This window comes from Arctopsyche grandis, chromosome 1 (assembly GCF_051622035.1).
Source record: "Arctopsyche grandis isolate Sample6627 chromosome 1, ASM5162203v2, whole genome shotgun sequence".
NCBI lineage: Eukaryota > Metazoa > Arthropoda > Insecta > Trichoptera > Hydropsychidae > Arctopsyche > Arctopsyche grandis.
Genome location: NC_135355.1, coordinates 6,439,551 through 6,453,178, shown reverse-complemented (window position 1 = coordinate 6,453,178; position 13,628 = coordinate 6,439,551). Strand labels below are relative to the sequence as shown.

Genomic DNA, 13,628 nt, shown 5'->3' with positions numbered 1-13,628 from the left:
ATTTTATTTTTCTGTTTTTCTTAATCAAATGTAGGCCATTGTGGCGTATTAGGTTCTTCCTGTAAAGCCACAATGGTCCAAAACTACTATAAATAAATAATTCAATCAACACTTCGGTTGAAAAAATCCCTTATACCTTATGCATTATTAAATTCGTGAATTACTTTTCGGTAATTCTGTTTAACAAAATATCAGGGCTGTGGAGTCGAAGCATTTCAAGCGGAGTCAGAGTCATAAAAGATCAACCGACACCTTTTTATTATTATTTTCTTTATTACAGTATGTGTCAAGTAGTCTCCTATTATATTGCAGTGAATCCACTAATGAATTGAAATTTAATTATTTCTTTATAAAAACATGAATTTAAATTACATTATGAAATATAAAAAATCGTTCAATTGCACGCATTTTGATGTGTTTATATACTTTTTATTTATTAAATTCATTTATTTGTGTACGAAGTTTATACACATACACTATGACTGCACTTAATTTTTATTTATACCTACATAATACCAATAATTCAATAAATTGGGTAGCACGTCAATTTTTAATGATTTTTTAAAATTCTTTTAATATATTATGTTTTGAATATCGTTTTTATTTTCATTGCTAATAATTTTAAACTTTGGTAAGAAAAGTCCATCTTTTAAATCCAATCTAAAGCCAATAGGACCAATAGGACCTATAGGCCAATAGACCAATCTAAAGTCGGAGTCGAATCATACCAAAAGGTCGTAGTCAAGAGTCGATAAATTTTGATCTGACTCCACAGGCCAGAGAGATGTACATAATAAGAATAGAGGGGCCCTTACGAATAAATAATTGTTGTCAATTTTGCGCTGTACGTCTCTATAAATACGCTACATCGCACGGAACACAATCGGATCAATTTACTTATAAAAATGTATCCCATGTTGTTTATTGTGTGTTTTTGAATGTATAGTGCAATTTTTACCGATGCTTGCCCATCTTGCGAGTAATATAAACAAACAAGTTTTTATCGGACATACGTCGAGCACCAAGCGTCAAATACGACCGATGCTAAAATTATTTAGATCTGTCTGTGGACAGAATGTCACTTGACAAGACTTGTCTAGAGGAAACATTGGTAACAAACAGTATGGTTCGGTGATTATTGGTCACAAAGCGCTCGCCCAAAAGTCACTAAAATCTCTATAACGGAACATCTGGTAGCCGAAAAGTCCATCATACTAACGAGAACTCGAGTACCAAATATTCCGTATTCGCGATTTTCATGACAAAAATTGTCTTTTGGGCGATCGCAATGTGACTAATAATCCAATTACCGATTATTGTAAAAGTACAATAATCTAAAAGTTTAACAGGATCATGGGGAGCGTACGAAGTGGAACGACGGAATTGTTGAAGACACGACTATTTAATATGACGGGTGGGAAGGAAGTAAAACCAACATGGCCGAGCTGGTCACAACTCACAGGATGGTGACCGACACTCGACCATGTCGTAGAGCCGCTACAGGATTACAATTGCATTTTTATTACATATATTCAACAATATTTATATTTAAAAAAATAAAACTAAAGATTTAATTAATTTATTTTAATTATAACTTAAAAAAATGAGCATGTGTATATAAATATAACAATATTGTAATACATCTGATTTTTGCAGTATTGTGAGTGAGTGGAAAGAAGTACATGTTGCAATTAAACTTGTTAAAATATGTATAATAAATAAGAAATTACTAGTTATATTTTCATAACGTTGTTATTAGCGAGATAATCTTATATCAAGTAGACATACAGTTAATTTATTTATTTTGATCATCGAAAGCGGCGTTATAATCTTTCCCTGAAAAGCTTCTCGTTTTAAATAGTTATATACGAATTGTGATGTATAAAAAGTGATACGATAAACCGATCTGTTTCATTCGAAGATCATTAGAAAAGCGTTTGCATGTAAAGTCTTTAGAAATACAACGACTGTTAATCTTCTTCGTCGGACTCGAAGAGGCGTTTTTTCCTTTGGAAATTGAGCGAAGAACTCTTGGGCATCTGTTGGTTCACTGATTCCAAAATTCTGATGAACTCCTCCTCGTCGATCTTCCCTCGTAGTTGACCTCGCTGAGCCATCTGTATGATAATCGATTCCACCATCTGACCTTTTTCCGGCTTTCCTAATTTTATTGTATTCACTGAAAAATCGATTTAAAACTCGATCAAATATCAAATTGAATTCGCTATAAATATTTAGCCGACAAGATCACTTACAACGAGCTCTCGCATTTTGATCTAAAACTTGGGACAACATAGCATGTTTCGTTTCTTCAACCGCTTTCGCACGTTCCTCTTGGGCTTTAGGATTTTGTGCTTCGCGACCCTTAAAAAGTATCAATCAATTATTATTTTTTATTTAGTGATGATTCATGTTATGACGGTTTATTTATAGAACCGTACAATTTTGAATTCATGTATGTACATTTATTGGGAAATAGTATTGCAAGCAAATTATTGATTACATTGAGCTCCATACATTTTCTCATAAGGGATTGTAAAATATTTGTTTATTTGATTACAGGTGTAAATAAGTGAGGTTAGGTTTGGTTTTACCCCGTATTGCGCTTGAAGTTGTTGCATGCGCTCTTCGCGAATTCGAGTTAATTCTGGGTCTTCCATTGTAGAATTCGACTATCTAATACTTCAAAATTAAATCAATTCAGTCACAAAAGAGCTAGAGACTTCACAAAACAAGCGACGACTCCTGCACCCTTTACAGCTCACTCGACAACAAACGTCATTCATCTTTTATGAAAGTGCAATCGAGTTTCCCTTCCGATTTTAATGGGAATAATTTAAAACTAGTTGATATTAAAATTTAGGGGTCTACCTCACGGGACCGAAAGTGATAATCCCGAAAAAGTAAATATCGGAAGGCAAAGATCGAAAATCGAAAGATAAAAAAAGGGTGCATGGTAAACAGTACTATGTATGTATGTATGTATATATAATATGGGTTTACCTCACGGGACCGAAAGTGAAACGCCCGAAAACGCAAATATCGGAAGGCAAAGATCGAAAATCGAAAGATCTCAAGTCGAAAGATAAAAAAAGGGTCTCTCCCCCCGTCGTACATACTCACTTAATTTGCGCGAGCAGGATACAATAGGAACAAGAGTAACAGGCTTTTCCTCCCGTATTCTGCGCGCGCACATTAAACAAGGCTGTATGACAAAAAGAGAGATAATTTCACCGCATGCCACTTATATATATTATATATACATAGTACTGTTTACCATGCACCTTTTTTTTTGATCTTTCGACTTAAGATCTTTCGATCTTTGCCTTCCGATATTTGCGTTTTTGGGCGTTTCACTTTCGGTCCCGTGAGGGAGACCGATTATATGCATATAGTTTTTAATCAGAATTCTGTATCATGCGTTTTCACTTTACGAAAGCGTATTTTAAAAATTAAAATAACAAGACCTAAACAATTGAAATTGTATTAGTGAGAAATAAGTGTAAATATCTTATATGAGCTGTTATATTTGAAATTGGCGCGAGTCCACTTTTCTTCAAGAAATATCTCGCAAAACATTAAATATAATATTTTGCGTTTTAAAATATTTAAAAATACTGGTGGCCTGTAATATGTTTATTCTGTTTTTCCGCGATTCTGGACATATCGAATTTATGTTAAGTCAAACTGAAAGTGTTTTTGGAACTGAAAATTGGACTTCCTTTCATGCCATTATATTACGTTCAAATATAATGGCTCATATATTGAGAAAGTATATATACAGTACTTTTTTTAAGGGAATAAAAAGCGATTCGTGGAATGAAATTGTCTCTCAAGATCGTATCAACCTTGTGTTGATACCAACGAAAATATAATACCAGCCATTGGCTACGTCCACACTACCGATATCTAGAAATTTTTCCATATCCAGTTCCTAAATAGCAACCACAGGTTGCAATATGGGAACTGGATATGGAAAATTCGAAAATATCAGTAGTGTGGACGTAGCCATTCATCAAAATAAAACTTACCACTTAACATTAATACTGACCTTTTTATTATTTATACTGACCATTTGTATACTGACGATGGATATTGGCCATTTGATATAAGTGCTAGCCTTAAATATTTAAATACTGACAAAAATAGATTCAAACATCGTATTTTTTCACATACTTTCTGTGAAAAGGTAGTGGCCAAAATTTTCCTACATTTTTTTCTTACAATTGACGATTTGATTTATTCGAGTTGAATTCACTGTAAGGAACCATGTGTAATTTCCGTAGTGAAAATATAACTAAACCCAGTGAAAATGTGATTGGTTATAAAGTCACTGAAACGTGTAATTATAATTTCACTGTAATATATATATAACACATATATACATATAATCAAAATAGATCAAACATGAACATAGAAAATTCTTGAAAAACATTTAGTATTTTTAAATATTTATTATATTATGTTGTCTTATATTTTCCAATTATTTTTGAATTTGGAATGGAAAAATTACATAATAAATTACAAAAGACGGTTAAATTTGTAAAAATATTTAATATACACGAAAACTCAATCGGTTTTCAACAAAGTGCTTATATATACTGAATGCTGGATTTGATTCGTCACAATTTCTAACCGATTTTTAAAATCTAAATACTCTTGTTCACCTTGATCGTTTTCCAGACTATCGTCAGAGTCATCCTCATCCGTAAAATCTTGATTTAACGTATCGCCGTTGGTGTAGTGTATTGCTGCATTTGATTTCATATTCTTCTTGTTACTTTTTTTTCTTTTTTTCTCAGCTTTGGGTGGGATAACTTCAGATTTTACAACATTTTTAACTGTGGCCTTCACGGATGATGATTCATCAGCGAATTTGTCATTACTTGTAACCAATTGTGGAGCATCGGATTCGTTGAAGCCATTCTTTACTACGTTATTGTATTTCAATGATGGCACTCGACTATCATTATTACACGTCTCCTTTGGAGTGATGGGTAATGTATCAGTCGGTATTTGTAAATTAAGTTTTAAATAATACTGTAAATCATAATTTTTTTCTGTAATATGATCGTCGATATTAAAATGATCAATTTCATAACTTCTTTCAATATCATCAGAATCGTTTATGAATTCATTGAGCGAGTTGAGGAGACCGTTAAAAGTATTAGCAGTTTGGACATTTTTCGGAGCAGACTTTTGATTATCAATTCCAACAAATTCATTGAAGGATGCGAGCAAATTTTCATATGGTTCTATGTGTACTGTATTGCCCGGAAGAGTCATGAGAGAGAGCAGGTCTACATTCGTAATATCATCATCCGAGTGGATTATATCCGCAGGATGTATCTTGTCAGAGATTTCAAGATTTGATACATCTTCTAGCGATATTTCTAGTGGCATAACATTGTCGCAATTACCAAGAGACTTTAACAAACTATTGAAGGAAACTTCTTCTTGGCCTGCGGTCACAATTGTTATAGCAATTCCTTGAGAACCGAATCGTCCTGATCGACCTATCCTGTGCAAATATGTGGCGTAGTCTGTAGGACTGTCCAGATTAACCACCAGATCAACGTTAGTCGCGTCTATACCGCGTGCAGCAAGATCTGTCGCAACTAGAATTCTGCACGCATATGTCTGTAGCTTTTTCAGACTGCCGAGTCTTTCAGCTTGAGATTGTGAACTGGCCAAGTACTCCACCGGCCAGCCTTCTTGGCGAAGAAGATCACATATAGTTTGTGCCCGTATTTGATAGCGACAAAACACAAGACATTGCTTGAAAGGAATGTGAGAAATGAGTTCTAGTAGTTTGTCGAATTTTATTTTATTTTGTCGCACTGTACTGCCGTGCACGGGTACAACCATTATTTTCTGATCTACTCCCAATAAAATACTGGAAGTGCTCGGCTTTACGTGTGAAGGAGTCCGCATGTATCTGTGTAAAAAGTCTCGGAGATCAGGCGTGTAAGTAGCGCTGGCCGCTATTACTTGTTTCCGTTCGGGCAATTGGGAAAATATATAATTAATATCCTTCTGGAAGCTTTCTTCCATCAGTTTGTCGGCTTCGTCGAGAACAAAGAGTCTCACCGACTTTGTCGATATCGCTTTCATTTTTATGAGGTGAAGTATACGACCAGGACTGCCGACCAAAATTTGAAATTTGTTCTTCTTCAATCTTTCTACATCTTCGTTTATGTTCGTACCACCCATGACGATTTCGACATTCAATCCTAAAACAATCGCAAATGTATAAATTGCAATATTATATAAACATTTTTGATTTTGTGACTGGTTTACTTTACCTTCGTAGGCCTTCCCGATAACTTTCAGCACATCAGAGATCTGCGATGCTATTTCTCTAGTCGGTGCGAGAATCAAAATTTGAAAACCTGTTCCTTGTTCTATCAACATCTCCAACGCAATTATTCCAAACACTGCAGTTTTGCCCGTGCCCGATTTGGCTTCCACTATGAGATCTGTAATCAAAAAGCAATTAGATAAATGAAACGAAAACAAATTACGTGTAGCTGTTGTAATTTGTGGTTCTGTTTAGGCAATAGTTTTAGAATTTAAAAATAATTTAATGCCATCAGTGATGTCAGACAGTTGAAATCCATTGTTTGAATATTATAAAATGTATAAATATGATATCTATTTTTTTTAAATTATACTAGGAATACCTAATTTACAAAATTATATAATTAAACGTTATTTAAAAAATATATAATGTGTACTGTCGATTATCTGGGTTAATGCTGGGGAGTATGGGACCGGATAAATGAATAACACGGATAAAAGATTTTGCTATTCCGTGTATAACACCTAATATACTATTTTTTATTCAGAAATATATCAAGTCGTCATCTTCCTCAGCAAGAGTTTTGAGAAGACCAGCACAGTAAAACCGTTTCGTTGTTGATATTATGGTTGAATTAGACTTGTAACATTAGGCGGTAGAAATTTAGCTATCATAAGACCGTCGTTTGTTTTTAATATACATAGTTTCATTCGGATGAGAGGAAGCATTATGTATTAATAATACTGCTATCAGTGGCAATCCTTTACTTTTTAAAAAACCTCTCATTTCAGGAACCCATTTCGTTTCGAACCAATCTTCGAAGATCTTCTTTTTGGTTATAATAATTAAGAGGAAGATTTTTTGTTACACTCCCCTTAAATGATCTAGGGTTTTTTCTCTTCTAAATTTGAATCTAAATCTTCGTATGATGACGTTTTTATATTTTTTCGTTAAGAAGGACATGCACTAGTATCACAATCTCTTGCCAACGCCTCCAAGTTCTTTTTTTGTTTTACTATATCTCGAACAGTTTAATATTCCATATTCTTTTCAAGCATAGATAATCTGCACCTGGATAATCAAGAGTTAGCTATATATACTCTGCTTTAGGTCATCGACTTTAGTGAGTCTTTAATTAATATTATGTATTAGATGTATTATGAGCATTTATAAGGATTGTAAATAGGTTTTTGAGCTCTTTTTCCTATTATGCTGTACATATTAACATTAGAATAATATAATACTATGATTACTAACCAAATTAAATTAAATTGTAAAATAGAAAATGATCAGTAGATCAGAGCTATTAAAATAGATATGTATAAGATGTATTGTGAACATAATTTCGTAATAATAAAAAGCATTTAAAAAAAAAACTATATATCTATATATGTAAGTACGTATAAAAAAAGTGTTTGTAACTAAGAGCCATTTAAAATATGTTGCATAACAGAACTGTATAATGCAGTGAAAATATCAAGATGCTCATGAAGCTATTTGAAGCAGTCGGACAGTCTTAGAAAGTAGTCTACAAGCACAAGCACTTGCCAGAATTGGTAGAAACAAAGTCCTGAAGCGATATTCTCCCAGCCTTTCGGACACAAAAGGCTCTAGTCCAACCAGAACGTCTAGAATGTTACTCATCCCATAGGATTTTTATAAAAAGCTTCCTTTGTAGGAAACTATGACAGGTTAAAGAGTTGAAATGATGACGATATTAGTAGCACGGTTAACCCTTTGCCCGCGGCAATAAATATAGCGAACAAGCCCTGTACGCGGCACCTTTTTCGCAAATTTGGAAATCGAGTTTTTTACCTTAAATACAGATTTTAATATTTACTCAAGTAACCAAATATGTTAATTAACACATAAAGTATTATTTTAAAGAATAAAATACATACTATATCTCGTAGTTTTGGATTAATTGTCAAATAATCATTCTTCATAATTGTATGAAGACGTGACGTCACATAAACGAGGTTTCAGTATGGTTCCACAAAAAAATAAATTTTTGACTGGTATATATTCATTTTAAGCAAATTGAATAGACGGCATTCAACTCTCAGTAATATATTCAACCAATTTTGAACCTCAAAACAGTTGAAATAGGCGCATATAAGGCTCAAAATCCCGTGCAAAGTTCATAAATTCTATGGAAGACAGCCGCGCTACAGACTTGTCGGCCAAAGCTTCCATAGAAGGCGGCCGCGGGCAAGCGGTTGAAAAGAATACGGTTTTTGTTATTACAGTATGTAATGTAATAATATTTTGTCGGGAATTTGTTATTATGGAAATTCCTAATACTACATCCCCAACCTAAAAGTCAACAATACTTCACATAATAAATATTATAATATTCATATATGTAGTAGGTGTCGTGTATTGCGGGAAAGTAGACACGTGAGCAGTTGACAGTAAAGTATACCCACGTTCTAGGTATGTATGTATATTGCAATAGTTGAGTCAAGTATGAGTAGTATGACTAACCGAAGCCGCATCTGCCGAGAGGAATAGCTCGCAGCTGAATGGGTGAAGGTTTCACAAATCCACAAGCTTCGAGTCCTCGGAGCGTCTTCGTCGAGAGCATCAAGCTCGTGAAGGGGACATCGTCTTCCAACACGACGTCAGCTGTTCGCCGAACCCCCAGCTGCTCCGACATGTTGTTCTCTACTAGTCTACTGTCACAACTCCTCACGACAAAGTTCGCGCCTCGCGTCTCCAAATATTGCACTTTCATTTGGATTTTGGAGCTCTGTTGACATTTGACGGTAAACGGACTACTAGTCATATGTGAACCAGTCACAGGACAACCGGTCACACGCATAGAAGTAGAATGCATAGAATGGTCATTGTTAACAAAAGTATCCTCTAAAAGCGAGCCATCGAAGAGAGAGACGGAAAGTCAGAAGAGAGACAAGAGAGAGATAGACGAAGTGTAGCAAACAACGAGCAGACAATGAACAAACTCTGCCGCGCAGAGTTATTGTAGCAACATTTTTGGAGGCTGAGAGCGATTCTATGCATTCTACTTCTATGGTCAGACGTGATCGGGTCTACCTCACGGAACCGAAAGTGAAACGCCCGAAAACGCAAATATCGAAAATCGAAAGATCTTAAGTCGAAAGATAGATGTATGAAAATGGGTATAGGGGGGTTCAAGGTTTTGGACCTTTTCCCAGCCTATGGAAATTCAGTTGAATTTTGAAGAGGATCTTTATTACTCGATTAATACAGGTTTATTTGTATGTACAGCGAAGTAGGTAAAGGATTCACTGGAACGAGCTAGGTCGAGTTCCTGAAGCTCACTGGCATCTGGGGACGATGCACTGGTTTATAAAGGTGTTGCTTGAGCAACGCGTAGCTGGGCTGGTGAGATCACGTTCTGGAAGATTCCGACGGGGTCGAGGTCTTCCTTTGTGTTCTATGTTTGATGCGTAGGTGCGTAGCTCCTTGGGATTTCCCGTGTACTCGTGATTGCGTATCTGGAGCGAGTCGAATCGCCTTTATGGGTAAGCTGGACGAAGTATTTCGGCCACGGCTAACTTTCGTGTATGAGAAGAGGACGCGATGATGTCATTTGTACAGATTAAGTTCGATGAGGGAAATAGGTGATATCACAAGTCGTGCTATATCTCTACATGGGGGAGCGAATGAGATGGCGACCTTGACAGCCGGGGACGGACTCATGCACGACTTCAGTACACATAGAACGGCCATCCAGCACCACAACATTCATCACACGACACACACCACCGCAGCACCATCATCATCATCAGGCCCCGCCTGCTCCCACGATCGTCGTCACGCCGGGACGGGCGGCAGATGCCACAACACCTCCACAAGCTACAACGAATCACGGTCCAGCTTGGAGTACCTTCATCAACCACATCGATGCCCCCGCCGCCCCACCAACCGACAGCCGAATGAGGTCCGGACGAGCGGCGCCGGCGCAGCATCACAAATCGCCACGACCATCGGACGACCCATTGGCCTGCTCGCAGCGTCATCGCTAGAGGTAGGACCGGAAGCGTTTATTGTTCAATTGTTGTAAATGCTTTGTAAAAAAGGTTCGGCAAACCTTTAACAATGCATTTACAACATTTGAACAATAAACGGTCATCGCCCTCGAATGAAGAGACCATTCAGGGCTTTACAACACCACACGGCGGATGGCTCACGTCAACAATAATATTTTTTTCTTTTGTAACAAATTATTTTTTCTTTTTGTAATATTTGTGTACAGACGCCAGGTGCTCAATCGAGAGCCCCTGAAGTCGGTTTGTGAGATAGCTCGTGGTAAGCGTGAGCGGGGCTGGTTTCCTCAAGGTGCCTTCCTTCGTCGTCGGTGGTCTGGTCTCTGCTGATGTCGGCTGCTCTGCTCTGTCCCTTTCTCCTTCGTAGTGTGCGTGGGATGCGTGATGTGGAAAAAAGGGAGGAAATTGTAAACCAATGAAAACAGGGCGTAAATCTGTTTATGTATTGCGACTGTATTTTGTATAAGTTATACAGAAATCAAGCAAAGGGGCAAGGGGGGGGGGAGAGTAAACAAAGAAACCACGCGTGATTTTTGAGGTTAGCCACGCGTAGCTCAGTTGTCTGCCTTCTGGACGAAGACAGACCAGGCTTCTTCTGGTGCACACCGGACGGATACTGGAGCTGGTCTCCAAGTTTCGTCACCCATCACCAGTGGCCGAGCTGGTGATTTCGGTGGCGAGGAGCTAACTGCGTGTTTATGCCGAAGCCGTTGGCGCGCAATTGTCAGTCTGGGGTGGCCAGCACAAAAATATATCGGCCAAATCGTGGGTCGTAAGGCCACGAAAGCCGATCATCAGACATAGTCTGAACAATTTGTATCGCTGATGCTGGGGGAGGGGGGGGGGGGGGGGTGATGTGGTGGCTCTACGACATGGTCGAGTTTCGGTTACCACCCTGCGAGTTGAGACCAACTCGCAGGCTGGTATCATCACTCCGGCTTCTGCTGCCGTAATAAAAACACGTGCATTAACATGCCAGTCGTCTCATTCGTTTCATCCCCATACGTCAACACCCCACACGTGCACTCTAATAACGTAAACACTTGCACGTGTTCTTCACCCTTGAAATCAACCTCCAGACACCCTTACCAAGAACGTAAATAACGTGGGCCCGACACGTGATCACCAACCTTACGCCATATCCACGCGAATATACGCCTCGCGTTTAGGGTTGCCAACTTTTTCTGGGACAATTCCGGGACAAATAGCTCAAATCTCAATTTTTATATATTTTTTTTATTCGTTTGGAACATATTATATAGTTTTTACATGTGGAAAATATTACTTTAGAAAAAAAATTGTCATCACGTTCAGTCATCAAAATTTAACTGGCTTTCACGCTTCGTTAAATTTGGTTCCTTTATTCGAATACAAAAAAATATATACATAAGAGTTAAAGAGGTCGTATTTGCAATTCCGCTTTTACTAAGTCGATATTCATGTTATTCCTGGCCTTCGTACACACACTTCATGTGACTAAATACTCTTTCTGGGTAAGTATTACTGCAGGGATGGACATAATGAAAGAATTGGAATTATCTTCGCTACTCGAAAGCCACGTCCCCTTTGACTATTCCAGAAGAAAGAGTTCATCGCTCGATCGCAAAACGAACGAAAGTGATGTCATCATGCAACTACAACACTTGACCTGAAGACAAAGACATCTGCAAACGGCACGCATCGAGTCATACTTTATATAAACCGATGCACCAGCTCCATACGCCAGAGTGAACGTCTGGAATTCAGCCAGCTTACTTCTCCAAAGCCGAGCAATTAGCTTCTTCGTACATACCATTACTATTGTAACAACTAAACATAAATAAACGATCCTCTTCAAAACTCGATTGAGTTTCTGTAGGAATCTAGCACAACTTGTGCTATTACGAATCAAAATCAGTGATCTCATCATCGATCGTGTACAAACATGCATAACTCAAGGGCAACGACCCCTTCGACCATTCCAGAAGAAAGTTCATCGCTCGATCGTAAAACGAACGAAACCCAACAGTGATGTCATCAGGCAACCGCAACACATGCCTGAAAGACATAACACGTGGCAGTCGTTTACGCGTGGCACGATCCCATTCTTAAACGAACGACGTCCTAGCGGTGACTCCAAAGCTATAAAGCACGCGCCTCGAAAATAGATCAACACGTGTCCCCAACACACGTGTCCTGGAAACGAAGACAAAGCATCTACACGTGGCACGCTTCAAGCCAAAACGTATATAAAGCGACGCACCAGCTCCCAACACCAGAGTGAACCTCTAGAGTTCAACCAGCTCACTTATCCGAGGCTCAACCTCTTCGTACATATAATAACCATTGTAACAATTGAACAAAAGTAAACGATCCTTGTTTCGATAGCTGCAGGGGCTGTATGTGTGTATGTTTATTTGGAGATGACCAGTGGCTGTGTATGTGGTCGTCGGCGTCTTCTATCTCGAGCACGTTCTGGAACGGTGCGGGGTGGGGGAATTAAACACGTCAGTAAGGTTTATGTACAGACTCCAGGGGTCCTCAACTCGAGGGACACCGGAAGTCGGTTTGTGAGAAGCTCGTGGTAAGCGTGGGCGGGACTGGTTTCCTCAAGGTGCCTTCCTTCGTCGTCGGTGGTCTGGTCTCTGCTGATGTCGGCTGCTCTGCTCTGTCCCTTTCTCCTTCGTAGTGTGCGTGGGATGCGTGATGTGGAAAAAGGGAGGGAAATTGTAAACCAATGAAAACAGGGCGTAAATCTGATCACAATGATTATATTTCCACGTTGAATGTACATAGAGCAAACAGGGGAAAGAGGGGGTGGGGGAGTCAACAAAGAAACCACGCGTGCTTTTTGTGGTTAGCCACGTGTAGCTGAGTTGTCTGCCTTCTGGACGAAGACAGACCAGGCTTCCTCTGCCGCACACCGGACGGATACTGTAGCTGGTCTCCAAGTATCGTCACAACCCTCACCAGCCTCTAGCTGGTGATTTCGATGGCGAGGTGGGCCCCGTAAACACCGGAGTGTTTACGCGCCAAACCGTAATCGGGAACTGTCAGTTTGTGGGCCAACAGGGTGGCCAGCACAAAAATATATCGGCCAAATCGTGGGTCGTAAGGCCACGAAAGCCGATCATCAGACATAGTCTGAACAGTTTAGCTTAACCTGTTTATTGATGACTTGAATGGCCGAGCCAGGGAGTTTGATCGGCGCCTCTGCCCCTTTATGGCGGGGCTGTAGATGAGTACGCTGACTGGTCGGCGTCTTACGAGCGTCTGAGAGCTCGCCGTGTTCGAGGCTTGGGTCGAAACACGTG

The 13,628-nt window shown here is 38.8% G+C and overlaps 2 protein-coding genes across 2 annotated transcripts; both read right to left on the bottom strand.

Moving 5' to 3' along the window:
• Positions 1-1,562: 1,562 nt before the first annotated feature.
• Positions 1,563-2,793, bottom strand: PDCD-5 (programmed cell death 5). The gene is made up of 3 exons (XM_077430327.1): positions 2,595-2,793; positions 2,256-2,364; positions 1,563-2,179 (listed from the first exon to the last, which is right to left on the bottom strand). Exons 1-3 carry the CDS (start codon positions 2,658-2,660, stop codon positions 1,971-1,973), a joined length of 384 nt encoding a protein of 127 aa, XP_077286453.1. The 5' UTR covers positions 2,661-2,793; the 3' UTR covers positions 1,563-1,970.
• A 1,653-nt stretch (positions 2,794-4,446) lies between these two features.
• On the bottom strand, positions 4,447-9,103 carry LOC143916456 (uncharacterized). Its single transcript, XM_077437957.1, has 3 exons — positions 8,789-9,103; positions 6,306-6,479; positions 4,447-6,233 (listed from the first exon to the last, which is right to left on the bottom strand). The coding sequence occupies exons 1-3, from the start codon at positions 9,087-9,089 to the stop codon at positions 4,570-4,572; spliced, it is 2,139 nt and encodes a 712-aa protein (XP_077294083.1). The 5' UTR covers positions 9,090-9,103; the 3' UTR covers positions 4,447-4,569.
• Positions 9,104-13,628: the final 4,525 nt, after the last annotated feature.